Source organism: Nicotiana tomentosiformis, chromosome 12, assembly GCF_000390325.3.
Source record: "Nicotiana tomentosiformis chromosome 12, ASM39032v3, whole genome shotgun sequence".
Classification (NCBI taxonomy): Eukaryota; Viridiplantae; Streptophyta; class Magnoliopsida; order Solanales; family Solanaceae; genus Nicotiana; species Nicotiana tomentosiformis.
This window is the reverse complement of record NC_090823.1, coordinates 73,432,657-73,456,392: the sequence shown is the minus strand read 5'-3', so window position 1 is coordinate 73,456,392 and position 23,736 is coordinate 73,432,657. Positions and strand designations below refer to the sequence as shown.

The 23,736-nt window shown below is 40.3% G+C and overlaps 1 protein-coding gene and 1 pseudogene across 1 annotated transcript; both read right to left on the bottom strand.

Annotated features, from left to right (window-relative positions):
• Positions 1–10,357: 10,357 nt before the first annotated feature.
• LOC138902865 (NADH dehydrogenase [ubiquinone] flavoprotein 1, mitochondrial-like) lies at positions 10,358–10,829 on the bottom strand. Its single transcript, XM_070190766.1, has 2 exons — positions 10,648–10,829; positions 10,358–10,544 (listed from the first exon to the last, which is right to left on the bottom strand). Exons 1-2 carry the CDS (start codon positions 10,827–10,829, stop codon positions 10,358–10,360), a joined length of 369 nt encoding a protein of 122 aa, XP_070046867.1.
• On the bottom strand, positions 10,823–11,784 carry LOC104108507 (NADH dehydrogenase [ubiquinone] flavoprotein 1, mitochondrial-like; annotated as a pseudogene).
• Positions 11,785–23,736: the final 11,952 nt, after the last annotated feature.

The window sequence follows — 23,736 nt, the reverse complement described above, 5'->3', positions numbered from 1 at the left end:
TGCCCCAGATCAGGACCAGATTCCAGTTGTTGAGGGAGACTGAATATATACATCAAACGAATGGGAGAATATATACATACCAAAGAGAAAATAAAGATAAAGGAAAAATAGTATGAGAGTTATTACAGGCCACATGTCAATGTCAATCAATCAAAATAGACCACCCTCCGAATAAAAATAAGCATTGTCCCCAATGCTTAACAAAAATAAGAACAGGGAAGGGTAGAGAGTTAAGATAACTCCCTATATGGTCTCAGTCTGCATGGGATCTGCAACACCCTCTGTCTCCTCTAGCTATATCTTATCATCACCTGACTGAGGGACAACAGAGTTGCTGAGCATCTGGATCATCTCCTCAGCGGTGTGGGCAGTCGCAACCGGCTCCTTAGATTGGCCGACTGCTATATGTGATGCCTCTGGTACTGCTGGTGCTGAAGGTGCTCCCTCCATAAGTAAGTCCAGTGGTAGATCTCCGGCAGATGCAATTTTGGCAACCACTTTCCTTAACTTGTCCATTGACCTCTTTGATGCCTAAGACTTCCGCAGCTTCTTTGTTTGCTTTCCTAACTCCTCAATGACCTCCCCATGCACCACTAGAGTCTCCATAATGGTCTTCTGGTTGTCCAGAATCTTTTTCAATGTTTCCTCCACTGACAGAGGTACCTGTGGTGCTGCTGACTGTGCTGCAACAACACTGGATATGTCAGACAGCTTTGAAGTAGCTGTCTGCATCCAGTTGTTGAGACTCACCAATGTTTAGGAGACTCGCAGCGCAGTCTGTGGATAAGTGGATAAAGCTGGCACTGATAATGAAGCTGGTGGTCTAGAAGATGATAGTGGTGGCATGGCTGCTGTCCCGGTGGAAGGACCGGCTGCTGTGGAAGTCTCATCAGCTGAATCAATAACTACTACCGCTGGCTCCTCAGACTGGCTAGCGGAGGTAGTTGCCTTACCCTTGAACTTCGGGTTGTCAGCACCCTGCAGGTGGTACAATGAGAAAGGCTTCTTGGCCTTTACTTCTGTATCATATTGCCTTGGCTCCACCTTTTGATCTTTGAAGTATTCTATGAGGAAGTTCAGGTATGGGTATGATCTCTCATCTTTCTAGACAGCTAATGTGATGTTGGTGGACATGATGGCACCAACATTAATCAGATACCCAGCCATAATCGAAGCCACTGGGACTGCACGGGGAAGTGGGAGGTTGTTCTTATTTAGGCACGGATCAATGCGGCTGTACACAAATGTTTGCCACCCTTTTACTTCGAAATTTAGGGTGGCACGAACTATGGGAACCCCTACTGTAAGCCACAGAGGTGTTGATCCTCGAATAGCCAAAATCGCAGCTAGCCACGGGCGAGCTGCATCACCCATAGCCAGCTTTTCCAAGTATTGGGCTACCTCCACTTCTTCAAATCCCACATAATAGTTCAAAGCACAGGAGTCGAATCGGATTTTCAGATTTTGCACTTTTGTCACCTTGGTACCCTTCTTAATGTGAGCCACATTGGCATAAAATTCTTTAACCAAGTGCTCATTTGCATCGAGGGCGCTTTGGGTGAACCATTTCCATCCTTTTCTCTCCTGGAACTGTCTGAGGACATTTGGGTTGTGCTTGTCCAAATCCTTCATCAAGAATTGTCGCTCAAGAGTGAGCGATCTCTAGGGCCACCACTCTCTAAATCTGTTGAAGGCAGTTAAGCTGACAAATCTGTCTTCCCACATCTCCCTTTTCCTCGACCTCTCTAAACCCCCCACTGTAGCATCACCCCCTCTACCATTGTCTAGGACATCATCATCATCATCAACATTGATTGGTGCAGCTGGGGCATGTGATGAAGAGGTCTCAGAATCTGGGCTACCCTCTTCCGAACCTTCAGAAGAACTAGCAGCGGAAAATGACTCATCTACTAAGTGGAATCTACCCGGGACTTGTTGTGATTGAGCTTCCGGTTGTGCTTGCATGGAGTTACCCTCAGAAGCTTCCCCGGATGGGAGATACTCACTGGTCTCGGAGGGTTCAGGAACTTTGTTGGCGGTTTGTTTCTTGCCTATGGTCCTCTGAATGGCAAGTGGTAGGTTACTCTTGCCGCGGTCTCGGCCTCAGGAGGGTTCTGCCTCCCTTTTGATGTATCTCCTCCACCACGTGATCTAACCATCGTCTGCAATTCATAACAATAAGAATCAGTTAGAGTTCAGGTTCATAGGACATAGATATATGCATGACAGTTGCATGCCAGTTGTGGAAAAATAGAAGAGGCAGTGCGGACCTCACAAAAGAGAGTGCGGTCGTACAACCAAAAGTGCAGATCGCACAATTTTGAGTGCGGCCGCACAACCAAAATTGCGGACCGCACAATTTTGAGTGCGACCGCACAACCCCAGGTTCAGAATACTGGGCTCTCTGATCATTCATCAGTGCGAACCGCACAATTTTGCTGCGGACCGCACAATTTTGAGTGCGGTCCGCACAATTCAAGCGCACAGAAGCCCTAAGTTAAAGGACTGTGGACCGCACAAAAATGTGTGCGGCCACACAATTTGAATTTTCACGGGCAATAAACTAGGGTCATGCAATATTTTCACAATTTAGACATGGTTTGCAAAAATTGACAAGCTTAGTGGTCTACCCAGTCCCTAATTAACACATACGAGGCTACCCACATGATTTTGAAGCACATATTAAGCACATTTGACATTTATAGGCCTAAAAATAACTAAACTAATCAAAGAAAATAAGAACACAAATTAAGAAAAAAGAATAAAAATTTAACATGGATTGAACATACCAGTAGTGAATGATGCAGGTGAGAATCTAACTTGATGAAATGAGGGAAGATTTAGAGTTAATGGGGTATGCACTGTGCTTGCTTAGGGCTTGAGCTTTCAGAGAGTGTAAAGTGTGAAAAGTTTTGAAAAGCCCTATTTATAGGTTGACCCGTCGGGCCCAGGAGTTACCTGAGTGCGGCTGCACAATTTTGAGTGCGGTCCGCACTCCTTACCTGTACCTAGGAAGACTTTCTGTGATCCGCACAAGAATGAGTGGCCGCAAAATTTGTGCGGACCGCATAATTTTGTGTGCGGCCGCAATTTGTTAAGGAAATTTGACAGGCCAAACTTTAAAGACCATGCATTTTTGATCTTCCAGTTGTGTGAACGCACACAGAATTGTGCGGCCGCAGAGTGATTGTGCGGTCCGCACTACTGTGACACTTAGCCAATTTTTCTTGCACAGACCCTGCAATGCATACCCATTCCTGCATACACTTCAAAACTAGTTAGCACAAAGCAAAGCTATCTAACAAAGAAGAAAAAAAGAAAAAAGAAAAAGATGCATGGGTTGCCTCCCAAGAAGCGCCTGATTTAACATCGCGACACGACGCAGATTACCAATCATTTGAAATGAAGAACCGCCAAAATGTGGCCATCATCAAACTTGCCAAGATAATGTTTAACCCGGTGCCCATTGACTCTAAACACCTCATCATTCTTATTTTTCAAATCTAGAGCACCAAAAGGGGTTACATTCACCACTTCAAAGGGGCCACTCCATTTTGACTTCAACTTGCCCGGAAACATCCGTAATCGGGAATTGAACCATAGCACAAGATTACCCTCTTTAAATTTCTTGTTGTGGATGTACTTGTCATGGAGGTACTTCATCTTCTCCTTGTAAAGAGACGAGCTTGTGTAGGCATGATACCGGAATTCATCAAGCTCATTCAATTGTGACATCCTTAGATTTGCCACGACATCCCATTCAAGGTTCAACTTCTTCAAAGCCCACATGGCCTTATGCTCAATTTCTACCAGAAGATGGCATGCCTTCCCGAACACTAACCGGTATGGAGACATCCCGATCGATGTTTTGTAGGCCATTCTATAAGCCCAAAGAGCATCATCAAGTTTTTTTGACCAATCCGTCTGTTTGGCATTGACTGTCTTTGACAAAATACTCTTTATCTCCCGGTTGGAGACTTCAACTTATCCGCTTGGTTGAGGATGGTAGGGGGTTGATACTTTGTGAGTGACACCATACTTTGTGATTAAGGTATCAAAAGCCTTGTTGCAAAAATGCGAACCCCCATCACTAATAATGGCTCTTGGGGTACCAAACCTCATGAAGATGTTCTTTTTCAAGAATGCCACCACACTCCTTGCTTCATTGTTGGGAAAGGCAATGGCCTCAACCTATTTAGATACATGATACACCGCAACTAGAATGTAGGTGTTCCCACAAGAGCTAACAAACGGACCTATAAAATCAATACCCCACACATCGAAGATATCTATCTCCAAAATGGTGGTGAGAGGCATTTCATTCTTCTTTGAGATCTCACCGGCCCTTTGGCATTCATCACACCGCTTGACAAGCTCACTAGCATCCTTGTATAGAGTAGGCCAATAGAATCCACAACTCAAAACTTTTGCCGCCATTCTTGCTCCACCATGATGACCACTATACGGTGAAGAGTGGCAAGCCTCTAGAATACCCATTTGTTCTTCCTCCGGCACACATCGTCGGATCATACCATCGGTATATATTCGAAAAAGATATGGCTCATCCCAATAATAGTCAAGGCAATCCCGTTTGAGCTTCTTCCTTTGGTTTGAAGAGAACTCATTCGGTACAATGCCACTCACAAAGTATCAACCCCCTACCATTCGGGAATTCCTTCGCACCTGTGGCCTCTTCCTAGATCCCTTCAAGCTGCTTCTACGGTCCACTGCCTCGCTTTTGCGAGGCCGCTTCTGCGATGAAGCTTTCGCAGAAGTGGTTGCACCAGCAACCAGAACCTCTAGCTTTTCCTTAAGTCCAAAATTCGATCTATTAACCATCCGGAATCCACCCGAGGCCCCTGGGACCTTGATCAAATATATCAACACGTCCCAAAATACAATATGAACTTAGTCAAGACTTCAAATCACATTAAACAATGCTAAAACCACGAATCACACCCCAATCCAAGCTTAATGAACTTTAGAACTTCAAACTTCTACATTCGATGCCAAAACCTATCAAATCAAGTCCGATTGACCTCAAATTTTGCACATAAGTCATAATTGACATTACGGACGTACTCTCACTTCCGGATTCGGAATTCGACCCGATATCAAAAAGTCCACTCCCGGTCAAACTTCCCAAAATCATCCAATTTTCAACTTTCACCAATAAACGCCGAAATGACCTACAGACCTCCAAATCGACATCCGGACACGCGCCTAAGACCAAAATCAACATACGAACCTGTTGGAACCTTCAAGTTCTGAGTCCAAAGTCACTTACTCAAAAGTCAAATCTTAGTCAATTATTACAACATAAAGCTTTCGAAATTAGAATTTTCTTTCCAAATCAACTCCGAACTTCCCGAAACTCAATTCCGACCACACGTACAATTCATAATACCTGAAGTGAAGCTACCCAATGCCTCAAACTGCTAAACGATGCGCTAGAGCTCAAAACGACCGGTCGGGTCGTTACAACATCGTTAGTGATCGCGATTCTCGCTTCACTAGCAACTTTTGGACTCAGCTCTTTAAGTGCCTCGGGTCCAAATTGAGCCACAGTTCAAGTTTTCATTCGCAATCTGATGGGTAGACGGAGCGGCTCAAGGGAATGTTGGAGGAATATCTCCGCCATTTTGTTACCGGATCGCAGAAGAATTGGGTGAAGCTTTTGGATGTTGCTCAACTGTGTTTCAATTCACAAAGGAGCTCTAGTACAAACAAAAGCTTTTGAAATTATTACCGAACAATAATCGCTACTCCTACATGCTGTGAATGCCCCAAACATGTCAAAATCTCCTCGAGATGCTAGCTTCTCGAAGGAATGAAAGCGAAATTTGGAGATAGTGCGGAGCTATCTTGTCAAAGACCAAAAGCGGATGAAGAGGCATGCTGATCAAAATCGTCGCTTTGTTGAATACCAAGTAGGAGACAAAGTGATGGTAAAAATCCCAAAGCGATACTTATTTGCAGGGGTCCATGGTCCTCGTCTATTGCAAAAATATATTGGACCCTTGTCCATTGAGAAGCGCATTGGGAAAGTTGCATACCGGGTGGATACCCCAGCCTGGTGAAAGATTCATCTCGTCTTCTATGTCAACCTTCTGAAACCTTTTCGGGAAGACATGGAGGATCCTTCACGGAGCCAACTCACAATACCTAGTATTCGAGGCCCTATATCAACCAGGAAAAGACTTGTAGAAGCTATTCTCGATGATCAAGTGGTTCAGAGGAGAATACTTGGGAGAGGGAAACAAACCTCAAAGCCTACAAGAGTCTAATCGATGATTATCTTGCAAGTAAGGCGCCGAGGACGTTGCCAACTCAGGTGGGAGAAAATGTCATGGGCGGATTTCCATCCATGCCCCATGACCCCTTGGATGCGCCCCATGGCATCCTGGCAAGCCTCCCAATGCCTAGCACCATGGACGGCCCTGTGGTCTTGGCTGCGCCAAGTGACAAGCGCGCTTGTGCCTATGTCGCCCCATCGATAGCCCTTTCCAGTGCCCAGCCGCAGGCAGATGCCAACATCGCCGCGCGCGCAGACTCTGATGCTAAAGATAAGGTTGCTGACAACGGACCTGTTTCTACTTTGTATGAATCTAAGTCCTTTTCATTATAAATATAGAGTAGTTTTATTTCATATATTTTCATTATGTCTCTCTAGCTTAGTTAGGTAAAGTTCTGTAACTTTGATTTATTTTTTTAAGAACTATTAGGGAGGATCAAGCAATCAAACTTTCTAGCAAGCAAACAATTTTCTGTACTGGTGTCTCTCCCCCTCGACACCGTGTTGCTTTTCTGTAATAGCTTTCATTAATGCAATCAAACTTTCTTTCATTCTCAATTCTCTTTTATGTTCTCTCAACTGCTCTTGACATTGATTTTCTTGTATGGCATTGACAATCTCGGCTAGCGTATGGAGGGGACCCTAGTTGGCGGATAGTAACTACACGGATATCGGTTGCTTAGCCTTACGTCGCCCTTCTAAGGAATCTCAGGAAGGCGTCGCATAAAAGTACCCATACCGATGAGTATAAAAATTTTTAAAAAATTACGTAAATATTATTAAGTTATGATTGAGTTATAAATAAAATTTAATAAAATTGCAAACTCTTAAAAATAATGAATATTGATCATATTTAGCTAATTTAATAAATAAATAAAAATTATATCATACTTAATGCCTTGTCAAAATTTCTCTCTCTCTCTCTCTCTCTCTCTCTCTCTCTCTCTCTCTATATATATATATATATATATATATATATATATATATATATATATATATATATATATATATATATATATATATATATGAGTTGTCCATTTGCCCAAAATATGTAAAATTTGAAAACTCACTTAGGAGCGGAGGTACGAGACAAAAAGGAAACTTTTCCTCGACTAAGCAGTTTTTACTAGACATTTGGCTAATAGTTTAGTTGTTCACGGAGGCAGCTAGAAAAAGAGGTAGGTAATTATTAAACTTGGTCAACAAAGCTATTAACCTTTGGATGCAAAAGATCAAGTACATAACAAGGGAATAGGGATGATGGTCAAAAATCATAATTCCACCCTGCAAAGTCAACTTAAAACCGTTAATTTAGGATACAATAATACGGAATTATAGGAGTACTATTTAGGTTATTACAGAAATGATATTTTGCAATCATTACTATGTACTCTGTTGCAAGTTTAGTGACGGGACCAATGAAACGGACGTGGACGTGAGGCTTGATACACACGTAATCCCTAAGAGAGATAGTTTTAAGTATCTTGGGTCTATTATCCAAGAAAATGAAGAGATTGACGTTACACACCGTATTAGAGCGGGGTAGGTGAAATGGAGGCTCGCATCCGGTATTTTATTTGATAAGAATGTGCCACCTAAACTCAAAGGTAAGCTCTACAGAGTGGTTGTTAGACCGACTATGTTGTATGGGGCAGATTGTTGGCCAGCTAAGAACTCTCATATCCAGAAGATGAAAGTAGCAGAGATGAAGATGCTGAGATGGATGTGTGGGCATACCATGATGGATTAGATTATGAAATGAAGACATTCGGGCTAAGGTGGGAGTGGCCCCGGTAGATGATGCAAGGATTAGATAGTTTGGGCACGTGAAGAGGAGAAGCACATATGCCCAGTATGGAGGTATGAGAGGTTGGCCGTGGTGGGTCTAAGAAGAGGTAGAGATAGGCCAAAGAAGTATTGGGGAGAGATGATTAGGCAGGATATGACGTAGCTTCAGCTTACCGAAGACATGACTATTGACAGGAAGGTGTAGAAGACGATAATTAAGGTAGAAGGCTAGTAAGTAGTCGAGAGTGTTTCTTTCTCATACCACTAACATTATTGTTAGTCTTGTAGCTTATATTGTTTGATTTCGATCACTACATGATGTTCCTTTCGCTTCATTATCTTATTATCTTGTTGTGGTTACTGCTTGTTACTACTACTTTCTTTTTATCTTTCCTTGAACCGAGAATCTATCGGGGAAACAATCTTTCTACCTTCAAGGTAGAGGTAAGGTGTGCGAACACATCACCCTACTTGTGGGAGTATGCTGGATTTGTTGTTGTTGTAGTACTACTATGTAGTCTGCAAATTAGTAATATTTTATTAAAAAGAAAACGAAAGTGTTATGGAAGGGGTAATCAGCAAATCAGACAACGTATTAAATTTAGAACTTTCTTCTAATACCATGGAGGTAGCATTTCATCCATTATCATACTGCAAAACAGAAAAGTGTATCATACTCGAACAATCAGTGACTAGACTAACTGGGGATAATATTACTAGTGAGTATTAGTCGAAAATTGATATAACGGCAAAGGTAACTACGAGTTGAGAATGTTTAGGTCAAACTGACATTGACCTGATAATACTGTTCAACTGTTTTGATAGTTCAAAGACCTACCAGTAGTTTACTTTAAAAGAAAAAAAATCAGTATTGGAATGCGAGAATCCAAATATAGCAAAATGGATACAAGTGATTCACATGACCAACCTCAACTGATTTTGGATGGTGATATATATAGTTCAAAGACTTAGAATATATAATAGAGTTATCAGCTTCATATAGAACGAGGGACGGATCTGACACCTCGATCGGTGGAGTAATTCACAACATTCCCTACAGTATTTGATCTAAAACTCCTCAAAGATGCGACATCTAAATAGGAATAAGACGAGAGAAGCAGATAATATCATTGAGCAACAAAAAGGCAGCTCGAGAGGAAAGCTTTGCTTCCTGCTTTCCCTCCGACTTCCATGTATCTGGTACTTCAAAATTTATTCCATGGTATCAAACAGCAAACTGAAAAAGGAGAAATGAAACCATTATGAAATAGCTATGACAAGAACATGTAATTTACCCAAACTGGTGCATATAATCATTATTTGACAGAGACATGATGCAAGCGGGAAGGCAGGGGAGTGGGGAACCAATTTGTTACTACAACGATATACCAACAACGATTGGAGTGGGTAAAGCGTGTATGGTTCAAAATTAGATATCAGTGCTTAAAATTGCCAAAGGCTAAGAGCTGGTTACAGGGACTCTGCAGCAATCTATGTTGCTCGGACTCTTCGAAAATATCGCCGGATGTATGTCGGATCCTCCAAAAGTACATTTTTGGAGGATCCGACACGGGTGCGGAAATATTTTGGAGAGCCCGTGCAACGGAGGAAGCAATACAATATAATGACTATTGACAACAGATATCCCTAACTTCCTACATGAAGATGAATGAAGATTTGGGTTCTGCTTAGATCATTTTGCTACATTCAATCCACAGGGTTGTCATGCAATCCACTAAAGTCCCCAGCGATATGACTGGGCAGCATTTGAAATCTGCTGCTTCTTCCCTCCCTTGTATTTATTTCTCTAATATCGGTCAAAAGAAGAGTTGCTTCTTATGGGTTGGGTAAAGGAAAGTTACATATGACAATGTCATTGAAGATTTGCATTGGTCAAGAAGAGATTAGTAATACTACAAAAGGAAAAATGAGACAACTTTCTGAGAGGTATACCTTGGAGAGTACTTTGTATTTTGTTGATAAAGTAATAAATTTCACTAAAAGAAGGGCAAAACATGTCCCCATATAAGTAGTACACCAAAAAACTTGCAGTACTTCGTCGTTTACATATGTTTTTAACAACCGAAATAACAAGAGCATCAAATTGACCCATTTGACCCCCAAAAAAGGACCGAGATATAAAGGAAAAGTATACTGAATACAGCACAACTTTTAGATGGATGTTTTAGAATAATTGTAACAGAAAGGCTTATTAACTTATCACACCCCCCCCCCCCCCAAAAAAAAAAAAATAGAACCAACCTTCTAGTAAAATCAAGCAGCAGCAGCAGCAGCCTGTTGTAGCTCCCTGTCTGCGTGCTCCCTAATCCTCCTTTCAAGCTCTGGTCTAAAGTGCCTAATGAGACCCTGCACTGGCCAAGCAGCAGCATCACCCCATGCACAAATAGTATGTCCTTCAATCTGTTTCGTCACTTCTTGGAGCATGTCAATTTTCTTCCAACTTTGCATTGCCAACCTTCATTCTTTCCATCATCATCCAAAGCCACCCTGTGCCTTCCCTACATGGTGTACATTGACCACAGCCCTCGTGCTTATAGAAGTACGAGAGCCTTGCAATTGCATCTACAATATCAGTTGACTTGTCCATGACAATTACAGCAGCAGTCCCCAACCCTGACTGCACAGCTTTGAGTGCATCAAAATCCATTAGTACATCCTCACATATGTTATTGGGAATCAACGGAACAGATGAACCTCCTGGTATAACAGCAAGTAATTGTCCCATCCTCCACGAACACCACCACAGTGCCTCTCTATCAGCTCCTTCAATGGAATACTCATTTCCTCTTCCACTGTACAGGGCTGTTTACATGGCCTGAGATGCAAAATAGCTTTGTCCCAGCATTATTCTTCCGGCCAAAACTAGCAAACCACTCTGGCCCACGCCTTAAGATGGTTGGTGAAACAGCAACTGTTTCAACATTTGTGACAGTTGTTGGACAACCATAAAGTCCTGCATTAGCTGGAAATGGAGGCTTCAGTCTTGGCTTGCCTTGTTTCCCCTCAAGGCTCTCCAGAAGAGCTGTCTCTTCACCACAAATATAGGCTCCGGCACCAAAATGAATATATACATCAAAATCATAACCAGTTCCACAAGCATTTTTCCCCAACAATCCAGCTTCATAGGCTTCTTTCCTAGCCTTCTCAAGGCTCTTCCTTTCGTTCACATACTCTCCCCTGATATAAATATAAGCAGCTCTAGCCCTCATCCCCACTACAGCAATCAGACAGCCTTCCAACAACTTGTGTGGATCGTGCCGCATGATTTCCCTGTCTTTACAGGTTCCGGGTTCACTTTCATCAGCATTGACAACCAGATGGAAAACTAGCACCACCGCGTCCTCGAAGACCAGATTTCTTCATTTCATTCACGATCCAGTCAGAACCCTTGAGGACAAGGTCTTTTGTTCGGTACCAATCACCTCGCTTCATGGCACCTTTCAGGTAAGGGTCATGCAGTCCGTAGAGATTTGTGAAAATACGATCCTCATCTTTAAGGCCACCAAAGGGAGTCTTCTCAGGAGGTGGAGTAGGTTGGGGGTGCTAGCAGTTGATGCAGCCTGAGTGCTAAATAACCTATCATACAGGCCCCATTTTTCACTAGAACGCTGCACTAATGCAGTCCTTTGCAGAGAACGAAGACCCTTTATAGGTGCCTGCGCGAAGAACATGACACACATCAGTAATTTTACCCTCATATCAGACAAGAGATTGAGCACGCATAAAAAGCAATATCAATGCTAAAAAACAGAAGCAACAGTCCGTCTTTTGCTGCAGTCATCCATATGTAAGGACTGAAACAAACAGTCGCAATCCTTTCAAGTGTTGCCTTTAGCCCTTGCCTATGCACTTCTTCTGTATTACGAAAGATGGAGGAAGTTGCTATCCTTTACAAACTTCTAATTTCCATCAACGCTCTGAGAAACACACATGCTGAAATATTTTATGAAAGCTCTGAGAAACGCAGATGCAATGATTATGCAAAGCTAGTTAGCAAGCCCATATCCCCAGGAAGAATAACAAGGGACATGATGTCTATCTGTACCACCTTACTAGTTATATCATCTCTCTTAGCTACCAAATCGGCGGCAAAAAAGCTATAAAAAAACAAAAAGACATTCTTCGGCAGAGCAGTAATAGAAGAAATGAAAGCAACTGATTGCTCGTATCACGGCTTTATGGCTTGGTACCTTGGTTTGGAATCAGTCTATTAGATGGATTTGGAATTTGCACATAAAGAAAACATGCTTCTTAATGCTGACTTCAATTATGGGTTAAAAAGGTGTAGGCCGGACCTCTCAAAAACTATATAGATCATACAGGTAGTAGAAGTTGCGAAGAGACCGAACTATCAGCATTAAGATAAACGTCCAAAACTAGAACATAGCAACCTGTAAATCTAGGTCCACTTATTATCACAAAGAAGATTGCACATATCTACTGAAGATAAAGTTGACAGGGGCAACGAGTTTTAGGGGGGGTCATTTTAGATATTGAAACTGTTAAGCAACATTAATCCCATACTGTTTCACCTTCCTTTTGACCAAATCTAAGTAGTAAGAGAAAGAAGATAACAAAACCAAATAGAGTGATTAATAGGGAGCCTTAAAAAACTAAGATTAAGGATTCAACCGATGGGGTCTGCAATCTGAATAGTATGTATCTCCCTGTCCCATTCTATTCTTTAGTATTCAGATGATTCATCTTAGTTAGCTATTCTCCTCCCTCTCAGAACTCTTTAATTACATTTAAGTTGGAAATACCATTCTATTCTTTAGTATTCAAATGTAATTTAGGGTTTTTCCTCATTCTTCAAACATCAACCTTAAACCCCATCCTTGAAATTATCAATTTGCAATCCAGAAAAACAAACAAACAAACAAACCAAGGAGGCATTTTTTAAACAAATTTTCATTTCGATCAAAGAGAGAAGTACCATGAATGTTGAAGGAGAAATGCCATGGAATCGGTGAAGTTCAGTGTAGCGAATCCCACAGTGGATTCGCCGTTGAAATGTGAAATAGAAATTAAGAGAAACAGAAAAGAAATTAAAAGATAAAAATTTAGATTTTCATTTAACACTCGTGACGTACAATGCTCTGTTTAGAGAATATATAATAGTGGTACTAATGAAACAGATTATAAAGTGGGGATAAACTGTAGTGGTAAAACTAATGAGGGTCAACCTATAAATAATAAAGCTTGACCAATAATCTCCTTTCGTTAGATTCTGCTGCTTCTCTAGCAGATATTGTGAATCGTGATGGTCCCTTGATTTCCAAATAAATTTAAAATAGCGGTGCACATTTGTTTGTTTATTTCAATTATATATATATATATATATATTTCCTCAAAATTCACAATATTAAGAATTTGAAACTAAAAATATATATATATTTTTTCCTTAAAGTCTACCATCTTATGAATTTTTTCTTACAATCTTTTAGTTACAATTGTGAATTGATGGACCAAATACTAATTATTATATCTAGGCCTTTTTTTTATGTGAATTGATATTGAATTAGGTGGGGTTTATAACGTGGATAATGCTTATTACTTATTTTATTTGTAAGCGTTATGGATGGCAATTGTGGCGGGACGGGCAGGGCAAATACTTAATGGGGCAGGGCAAGGGAACAATTAACTAGGGCGGGACAGGGCAGGGCAGGGCAAAACTTAATTTCTTAATTTCTGAAATTTTTTAATAGGGCAGGGCAGGTGGTAGGTCAACCTTTTATCCTAAAGCTGAATGCTACAACTACTACTTAACGTTTAGTATTCTGTAACTACTGCCACACCATTCTTCTCATTTTCTTACCACAAATTACGCTTATTAAACACGATTGACTATTGTTATATGTTACTTTTACATAGTATTTGATAAATATTTATTTTGAACTCGTTAGGTTTCATATCAACAACTCAACTTACCCACCAAATCTTTTTCTTCTTTCTTTTTGTTTTTTGATTTGTTATGCAATTTTCTTTACCTTTGGGATTTTAATTAACACCTCTAATGATGTGTGATTAAGGTTTTACTTCTTACATACTTTAAAATTTAATTAGATAATAGCATCATCATAAAAAAGATTAAACTGCAATATGTATATTATTACTATTCAAATTATCACCGCTTAACTGTGTTGTTCCCTCTAGGTGTATTTTGTGACTAAGGTAGCTTGAACACTAAATTATTTAGATATATTTAAAAAGAAGTTATACTACAGAGTATAGACAAATGGCCTACCATCTTTTTTATTTAAAACAAATACGTATAAATACTAACTAGTAGGAAAACAGAAATACCGTTGTTAAATGTACTCAATTCGTATTTAATTAAGTCACTGAACCTTTTCCAAAAAAAAAAGGACTTGAGAATAAAGGTGGTAAGAAAATGAGAAGATGGTATGGTAGTCGTTACATTATAAAAATAAAATTACAAGAGAACTTGAAGATGACGTTTAAAGGAATTAATTTAGAAGAAACATTCAAATTTGGATAATAAAAAAAAATGTAACTGTGAGGCTAAACGGGGCAGGGCTAAACGGGGCAGGCAGGGTTTGATCTAAATGAGGCAGTGAGTTAAACGGGACAGGGCAGGGCAAAACCTTAGTAGGGGAAGAGTTAACCCGCCCCACCCTGCCCCGCCCCGTCCCATTGCCAGCGTAATCAAAAGTGATATAAAATCAAAAAATGAAAGAAAACAAGGAGAAAATTAAATCAATTGTGTATGTGCGCCCGTGTAGGATAATTTCAGAGGATATAATTCGGCACGTAGATGAAGCAGAAAAACTAGAAGTGCACGGCCTGGTTGCAAGTGCATGGCGCACGTATGATCAATCTGAGAATTTTTAATTCAAAAATAGCTTTGAAATTTCTTTGGTTTTATCCTTTGATCTATGTAACGCTTGGGCTTGTCCTAAGTGAATTTTAAACAACTTTTAGAGAGCAAATCACAAGAGAACAAGAATTGATGGAAGCATTCGCTTAATTCTAACTAATACGAGAGTTTGAGTTTGATAGATAGATTGAAATATTCATATAGCCTACTTGTTTTGGTGTGCTTCTTATACATGGAGTTTTCTTATACGAAAGCTACATGAGAGGATATATTGATCGTTAGTTAAATTTATAACTTTTATTTTTGTGTTATGAATTTACCAATTGTTAGAGATTATTCATTACTTACTTTCATTTAAAACAAAAATTGTTTGATGAATAACTTCATATGATGTGGTTGGGTTCCCATTTCTAATTTCTTATAGTTAATCGAAAGAGAATAGCATATTAATGATTTTAACTTTCCTCAGAAAAATATTCGCAAGACGTATATTTTAAGGTACACATTTGCAATACTTGTTCATTGTCGTATTCGAGAGGAATCAGATTATTCGAAGATAGATACTCATTCATCTAAGATATAATAATTAAAAATTAAATTCGAAAATATCAGAAGTGAATGTTGGATAAGAGTTAAATTGCTGAATTAACGATCTTATATTTATTGTTGTCAGTCACCCTTATCTTTCTAATTGATAATTTTTTATCACTTTTAAGCTTGCAAATTTCATGTGATCATCATTGGTTTAAATTGAAGAACGTGGTTGCAAAAGAAAAAAAGGAGAAGAATTACAAAACCCTGAAATTTTGTGCTAAATGAAAGAAGGAAAGGGATCGAAAGGTTCGGGTGGGTTTAGTTAAAAAAAATTGAGTGTGGGTATCATGGGTGAGTTGGACAGTTACAGACGAGTAAACTTTCTATTCACATCGGATTATATGTGGCAGCCTTAGTGCAACATACCTCATTAAAAACTCCAATTTTACCTTATTTAGGGTCCGTCACTTTTAGAGGCAATTTTAGACCAAAAGAAACAGATGCGAGGTTTGATAAGTTAATAAGTTAACAAAGGTTTTTTTTTTTTTTTTTTTTGGAAAAATGTCTAAAATTGCCCCTCTATTATATTACATTATTTACTTCTGTCACCCGTTATATTATTTGTCCATTTTAGCCTCTACCGTTAATGAACATAAAATAGCTGCCCCTAATTTCCTAACGGATCTACACCATGGCAGCTGACTGTAACGACCAGACCGATCGTTTTGAGTATTTGCATTTCGTTCAGCCTTTGAAGTCTTGAGTAGCTTCATATGATGTATTATGATTTGTGTGTATCGTTGATTTTGGTTTTCAGGTGATTCAGAATTGATTTGGAAGAATGATTCTCAACTAGGAAGCTTTAAGTTGGAAGAGTTGACCAAGTTTGACTTTTGAGTATTTGACCTCAGATCGGAGTTTTGATGGGTCTGTTAGGTCTGTATGGTGATTTTGGACTTGGGCATATGCAAAGATTTGCATTTGAATATTTTTAGAAGGTTTCGACACTAATTGGCGAAAGTTGACAATTTAAAGGTTTGGAATGTTCATAAGTTTGACCGGGAGTTGACTTTGATGATATCGGGTCCGGATTGCCGTTCTGGGAATTGGAATAGTTTCGTTATGTCATTTGGGACTTGTGTGCAAAATTTGAGTTCATTCCGAGTTGATTTCGTAAGGTTAGGCACGAGTTTTGGAAGTTGAAAGATTCAAAGTTCATTAAGTTCGATTTGAGGCGTGATTCGTGGTTTTGATGTTGTTACGGGTGATTTGAGGCCACAAGTAGGTCTGTGTTATGTTTTGGGTTGTTGTCCTGTTCGGACGGGGCTCCGAGGGGCTCAGGCGTGTTTTGGATTAATTTCGGACCATTTTTCTTCATGTTTTCATTGCTGGTTGTTGCTGGTGTCTCATGCCTCAATGGTTCTTCGCGATCGCGTAGAGGGATTCTGGAATTGAGTAATTTTCTTATTCGCATTCACGTCTTCAGGAACGCGTTCGCATAGGGCTGTGTTGGTTACTGTTCGCGTTCGCATACGGGGCACAGCGATCGCGTAGAGCTGAGACGAGGAGCTGGAAGTTGGTGAGTTCTCTCCGCGTTTGCGTGAGTGAGTCCGCGTTCGCAGAGAGTTGGCATCTGTGGGCATCGCATTCGCATGAGTAGGCTCGCGAACGCGTAGAGTATTTCAGGGCCAGTGCATTTTCTGCTTCGCGATCGTGATGGTACTTCCGTAATCGCGATTCATTGATTCGTCCAGTGATTATAAGTACTCTATTTTCGGGGGTTTCGGCCATTTTTACATATTTCGAGCTATGGAGCTCGGATTTAGATGATTTTTGAGGCGATTTTCACCACATGAATTGGGTAAGTGTTCTCTACTCGGTTTTGATTATATTTCATGAACCTATCTTCGTTTTTGGCATTTGGATTATGAATTTCAAAGAGAAATTTTGGAGTTTTGTCTAAAATTTCATAATGTGAATTTTTGAGTTTTGAACATTGATTCGGAGTCAGATTTGAGTGAAACTAGTATGGTTGGACTCGTAATTGAATGGATTATCGGATTTTATAAGTTTTGTCGGGCTCCGAGGTACGAGCCCGAGTTAGACTTTTTGGTTGACTTTGGGCTTTTGATTAAAGATTCCACTTTTGTCAATTGGTTTGGTTTCCTTTGACATTATTTGATGTTCTTTCCACGCTAAAGATTAAACATTGACATGTAGGCATAGATATGTACTTTTCTCGTGCTATCTGATAATGGAGCATCTTATCTATTTTTGAAAGTTTTTGGGAAAAATTATAGTTTTTCTGACATACTCACATTTTGGTGACTTCGATGAAAGATTTGGGTTTTACTGTTATACCTGAAAAGCGTGCATATTTTTCGTAACTATGAACGAGTTGAGCATCATATCTTTGAGTATTACTTGTACAGTTTCATTATATTGTTACGAGTTGTTCTTGGTTGTTGGTGTTGGACTCTGACCGTTGGCCAAGCTCGTCACTGCTTTCAACTTAAGGCTAGGTTTGTTACTTATTGAGTATATGGGAAGATGTACCTGCATTCCGGTTGTAGCTGCATCTTATTCATGGTAGCTTTAGATTTATAAAAAATATTTATGTACATTTCAAACAGATGATGTATTTATTTCATACCAGCTTTGTAAAGCTCATGATTTGTATTACCAATCCTCGGGATTTTTGGTATAAAGTTCAGTTATTTCATCATTTATTTTCTCTGTAAATCTCGTTTGAGTCGGATTGTTGCTAATTAGCTTACCTAGCGGGTTGGGTTAGGTGCCATCACCACTAGTTGGATTTTGGATCGTCACTAGTTGGTATCCGAGCTCTAGGTTTATAGGTTCTACGAGCCATGAGCAAATATCCAGTAGAGTCTTGTGGATCGGTGTGATGATGTCCATACTTATCTTCGAGAGGCTACAGGGCATTTAGGATAAACTTCCCATCTTTCTTTCCTTATCGTGTGGCATTGATTCAGCTTGAAGCGTATCTCTTTGAATTCCTTCCACTCACTCATATGCGTACGTGAACGCTAGGTATCAGCTGTGCAGTGACATCTTGTGATTCCATCGACGAGGTGCAAGATGTGTTTTCTGTGTTTGGGTGATGGGCCAGTCTTGGGGACTTGAGGCCAGGATTAGCCCGCAGCTTGGGCTCGGTAGTTTCAGTTGTGTGAGCATGTGCTTGGAGACTTATATGTCTGGTAGTATCCCTAGGAGCGGAATTTTTGGCTTAGTGAATGATTGGATGATTACATGATGAGTATGATGCGACTGTGAGATATATTCAGATGGTTTGAATGTGACGGGAATAGTTTGCTTGAGATGTGAAAAGGACTATTGGATGCTCGATTTTTGTGGATGTGTCATACAATCTTGAGTTATGAAGGTTTTTGAGAGATTCTTTCATGATATTTCAATTGTGGAACAAGGTAGATTCTCATGTCTTGTTGATGAGTTCAGACTCGAGGAGATTAAGTAATTGCATAGTAGTTGTGGCTGTGAAAGGGTATAGAGAGATGTCAGTTTGAGGCTAAGAAGGTGGGTTGTCACCTGCTGGGTAATCTACGGATGTGTGATCATTATGATGTTGTGTGGAGGCTTTTTTTCTACCAGTGGGTTATATGTGTTGTGATTTGAGTTTGGATCGGTTGAGAAAGTTGACCTGACTGTCACGAGGATGAATGTGGGCTTAGCGGATGATTTGAGGTATTATATGGTTTGTGTTACATGAACTTATGAAGGATTTAGTTGAATCTCACTGCGGTATTATGGCAATAATAGAGTATGAGCATTGTGAGTTATCGAGTGTTTTGATCTATGGCTTTGAGCCAAGTGGGGGAGTCTGCTATCGACGATTTGATTGCATGGTTATGTGTTGTATTGCTTTCGGTCTGAGGCATACTTGTAAATCGGTTATGACTTGCAAAGGCTGGTTTTGAGGATGACTTAAGCAAGGAAATTCCTGGATGCATGGTGTATTACACTTTATGGGTATATGGTAATCATGAAATGATTGAGTTGTTATTCCTGAAGGATGTAGTGCACGTGAAGTGGGAATTTGCTCGGTTACGTTAAGGCGGGGTTACTTCTTTGGGTGTTGTCGTGCTAATGGGGCACAGGCAATTGAGACGTGAGTAGAGTGGATAACTCTCGAGAAGGTTCTAATGGATTCAAGATTTATATGTAGCAATTGAGAATTTTTCGGATTTATATATGGCTAGAATCTGAGATTTACTTTGGATGGTGTCGAGACTCGCGGTATTTCTATATCATTATGGGTTCTACATTTCAGTATCAGGAAGGTGAAGGAAACTGCTTTAGATTCACAGAAGGTCTCTTCAGAGTGGGTGTCTTGGTTGTGATACTTTTGGGGTGTTTAAGAGGGAATATAAAGGCTTATGGGCCTTAGGGCAGTGTGGTATTACGCTAGGGTCTCTTATGGTGTGCTTTGGGTAAGGACCGTGGTATTCTAGAAAGGAGAAGTGTAAACTTGAGGGTAATTCGGGAGGAACTCAGAGGAATAGGCCAGCTTGGTAGTATGTTGGATCAGCACAGTAATGGATATGATCGGTTCTTTGGGTACTTATGATGTGGTGAGTCTCTATAGGTGTTTTATGGCAATAATCTTGGGTTTGGCGACCTGTGTGGCCTAGTTGAGTTAGAGAGATTGAGTTCTGATGGCTTGGTTATGTGCAAATGGGTTTTGAAGAGTTCTCGATGGTTTCTACCACGGTTTGAGATGGATATTTTCCTACCGGCGTGAGGAGCATGTTGCGTATTGTGATTTTCTCTTGGATGGGATCAAATTGAAGGTTTCTGACTGATCGGGTATGTATTTTGCTGGTGACTTAGAGTTGATTATGAGATTCTAGTTCTTTTTATATGATGGCATGATAGATGCGGTGCATCTTGTGGGATTGAGATTTGCATATACAAGATAGCGGTTCAGTTTTGAAAGGAAGATCATGAATTCTTAGACAGCATGGATAGTTTCAGGTGATTAGATGAATGATATTACTACTTGGTATTGCCTAAGAAGAGGCGCACTGTGTTTTGACTTACGGATGCTTCATTGGTATTGCGGTACTCGCCTGGTTGATCGACTATTGATGTTCATATTTTGCTATGTGGCATGGAAGAATTATAGAAGTATTTCTCGTGGGGATGATTATGTATGAGAGATGTGTTAGTCATTTGAGTGGTGGAGTTGGGATCGGCTATGGTAATTCATGTGTTCTATGGATTTGGAGACTGGGAGTCCTCAGAAGCAGATTGTTTCATGGTTGCGGACTATGAAGATGTGTCCAAAGTTAGCTAGATGGCGATACGTATTATGGTTAGGTCATTGTGGACTTTTGGAGGGCTATTTATCTTTGGGGATGACCAGAGTTGGTTTGGGAGCCCATTGGTAGGCCCGATGAGGATGTGTATTCTATACCATATCGGATTTGTTAACTCATAACTGTTAGTATTGAGGGGTGTGGCATTCGGTTAGAGTTGAGCCTGTTCGTGTTCTGATATGTTCTATGTGTTACTCTTCCATGCTACGAAGGGTTGTGATTCATTGGTTATATGCACACATGGTGCGGTTCTGCTTGGGCCTTATAGCGGAATTCGAGCGAGATGGTGATTGGGGTGTGGAATAGTTGATTTCGCCTTGGTTATGGTCTTTCCAGGTTGTAGTATATTGTGTTATTTGCTTCTCCATGGTTATGGTCATGCACTTCGTGTACTTAAAGTCGAATTATGTGTGGTTGTTGATTTTGAGCAGTGTGGCTTGAGGTATTTCATATGGACCAGTGTTTGGATGGGGTCATGCATTGCAGCTGGGTTATATTGGGATATGATCCTTTGTGATAGATTCATGTGTCTTGGTTCTACTATGTGTGATGGATTCGTAGCATTGCTTTTGTGGTGGAACTTGTTGACTTTGTGGGACGGTTCTCTCATTTGAGTCATTTTTCATGATTGAGTATATTTGAATTGTTGCTTATTGGTGCACGGATTGCACGATTTGGGGCTTTAGGATGTGCTGGTGTGGCATGTCAATAGAATGGTTGTATTTGATGAGATTAGGTCATTGGACCTAGAATGGATACTATCGAATTTGATTACGGTATGTTTGGAAGAATAATATAGGAAGTCGGCTAAGAATTTGGCTTTGGTTCTAGTCGGACTAGTGAAAGAGCTCCATGACTTGGCGATTTTATGAGTGGTTATGAGTTTCTGTGTGTTTCTTCCATCATACGCAATGTATGAAGGTTTTGAACGAGGTTTTGTTTGATATGAGGTTTATTATTGGTATTAGGTTTGTTTTAGCAGTTACGGTGATTGGGAATTGTTGCTACGAGTATGCGAGTTATGTGGTATATCATGTGATTACATCTTGGGTTATGGATATGATTGATACAACATGTCCAGACTTATACAGTATGTAGGTGCAAAATTTCGGGTCGTGTAAGGAATTCTGGATGTTGGAAATTGGGTTCTAAGGCTAACAGACTAAGGTTAAAGTAATGATCTTCAGTTATGTTATGGTGTTAGGATTACATGGATTGGGGTGATGTGGGATCACCCCCGGGTATGTGCATAGTAAGGTTACACGACGATTTGATGGCTTTGGAATGACTCTAGGCACGTTTGAGGACGAACGTATGTTTAAGTGGGAGAGAATGTAAAAATCCGACCGGTCGTTTTGAGCTTTTGTATTCCGTTTAGCCGTTTGAAGTCTTGAGTAGCTTCATATGATGTATTATGATTTGTGTATATCTTCGATTTTGGTTTTCAGGTGATTCAGAATTGATTTTGAAGAATGATTCTCAACTAGGAAGCTTTAAGTTGGAAGAGTTGACCTAGTTTGACTTTTAAGTATTGGACCTCGGATCGGAGTTTTGATGCTTCCATTAGGTCAGGATGATGATTTTGGACTTGAGCGTATGCCCGGATATGCATTTATATATTTCTAGAAGGTTTCGGTACTAATTGGGAAGTTGGCAATTTGAAGATTTAGAATGTTCATAAGTTTGACCGGAAGTTGACTTTGATGATATCGGATTCGGATTGTGGTTTCGGGAATTGGAATAGCTTCGTTATGTCATTTTGGACTTGTGTGCAAAATTTGAGTTCATTCCGAGTTGATTTGACAATGTTCGATATGAGTTTTGGAAGTTGAAAGATTCAAAGTTTATTAAGTTCTATTTGAGGCGTGATTCATGATTTTGATGTTGTTACGGGTGATTTGAGGCCTCGAGTTGGTCCGTGTTATACTATGGGACTTATTGGCATGTTTGGACAGGTTTCCGAGAGGCCCGGGCGTGTTTCGGATTGATTTTAGACCATTTTGCTTCATGTTTTTATTGTTGGTTGTTGCTGGTGTCTGATGCCTCAATGGTTCTTCGCGATCGCGAAGATGGTGATGCGATCGCGTTGAAGAATTCTGGAGCTGAGTAATTTTCTTATTCGTGTTCGCGTCTTCAGGAACGCGTTCGCGTAGGGCTGTGTTAGTTACTGTTCGCGTTCGCATACGGGGCACCGTGATCGTGTAGAGCTGAGATGGGGAGCTGGGAGTTTGTGAGTTCTCCTCTGCGTTCGCGTGGGTGAGTCCGCGTTCGCAGATAGTTGGCATATGTGGGCATCGCGTTCGCATGAATAGGCTCGCAAACACGTAGTGTATTTCAGGGGCAATGCATTTTCTGCTTCGCGATCGCGATGGCATTTCTGCGATCGCGATTCATTGATTCGTCCAGTGATTATAAGTACTCTATTTTCGGGGGGTTTGGCCATTTTTACATATTTGTAGCTATGGAGTTCGGATTGAGATGATTTTTAGGCGATTTTTACCACATGGATTGGGATAAATGTTCTCTACTCGGTTTTGATTATATTTCATGAACCTATCTTCGTTTTTGGCATTTGGATTATGAACTTCAAAGAGAAATTTGGGGGTTTTGCCTAAAATTTCATTAAGTGAATATTTGAGTTTTGAATATCGATTCGGAGTCGGATTTGAGTGAAACTAGTATGATTGGATTCGTAATTGAATGGGTTGTTAGATTTTGTGAGTTTTGTCGGGTTCTGAGGTGCGGGTGGGGTTTTACTTTTTGGTTGATTTTGGGCTTTTGATTAAAGATTCCACCTTTATCGATTGGGTTTGTTTCTTTTGGAATTATTTGATGTTCTTGAGTTGCTTTTGGGTTTTGAGCCGTTCGGAGGTCGGTACGCGTGGGATGGCATTTCT

Excerpts from the sequence above, each read along its gene's own strand:
- LOC138902865 (XM_070190766.1), bottom strand. The coding sequence starts at position 10,829 with ATGGGACAATTACTTGCTGTTATACCAGGAGGTTCATCTGTTCCGTTG. Across the intron at positions 10,545-10,647 it reads GATGCAATTGCAAGGCTCTC|TTGGAAGAAAATTGACATGC; the intron begins GTACTTCTATAA and ends GGCAATGCAAAG.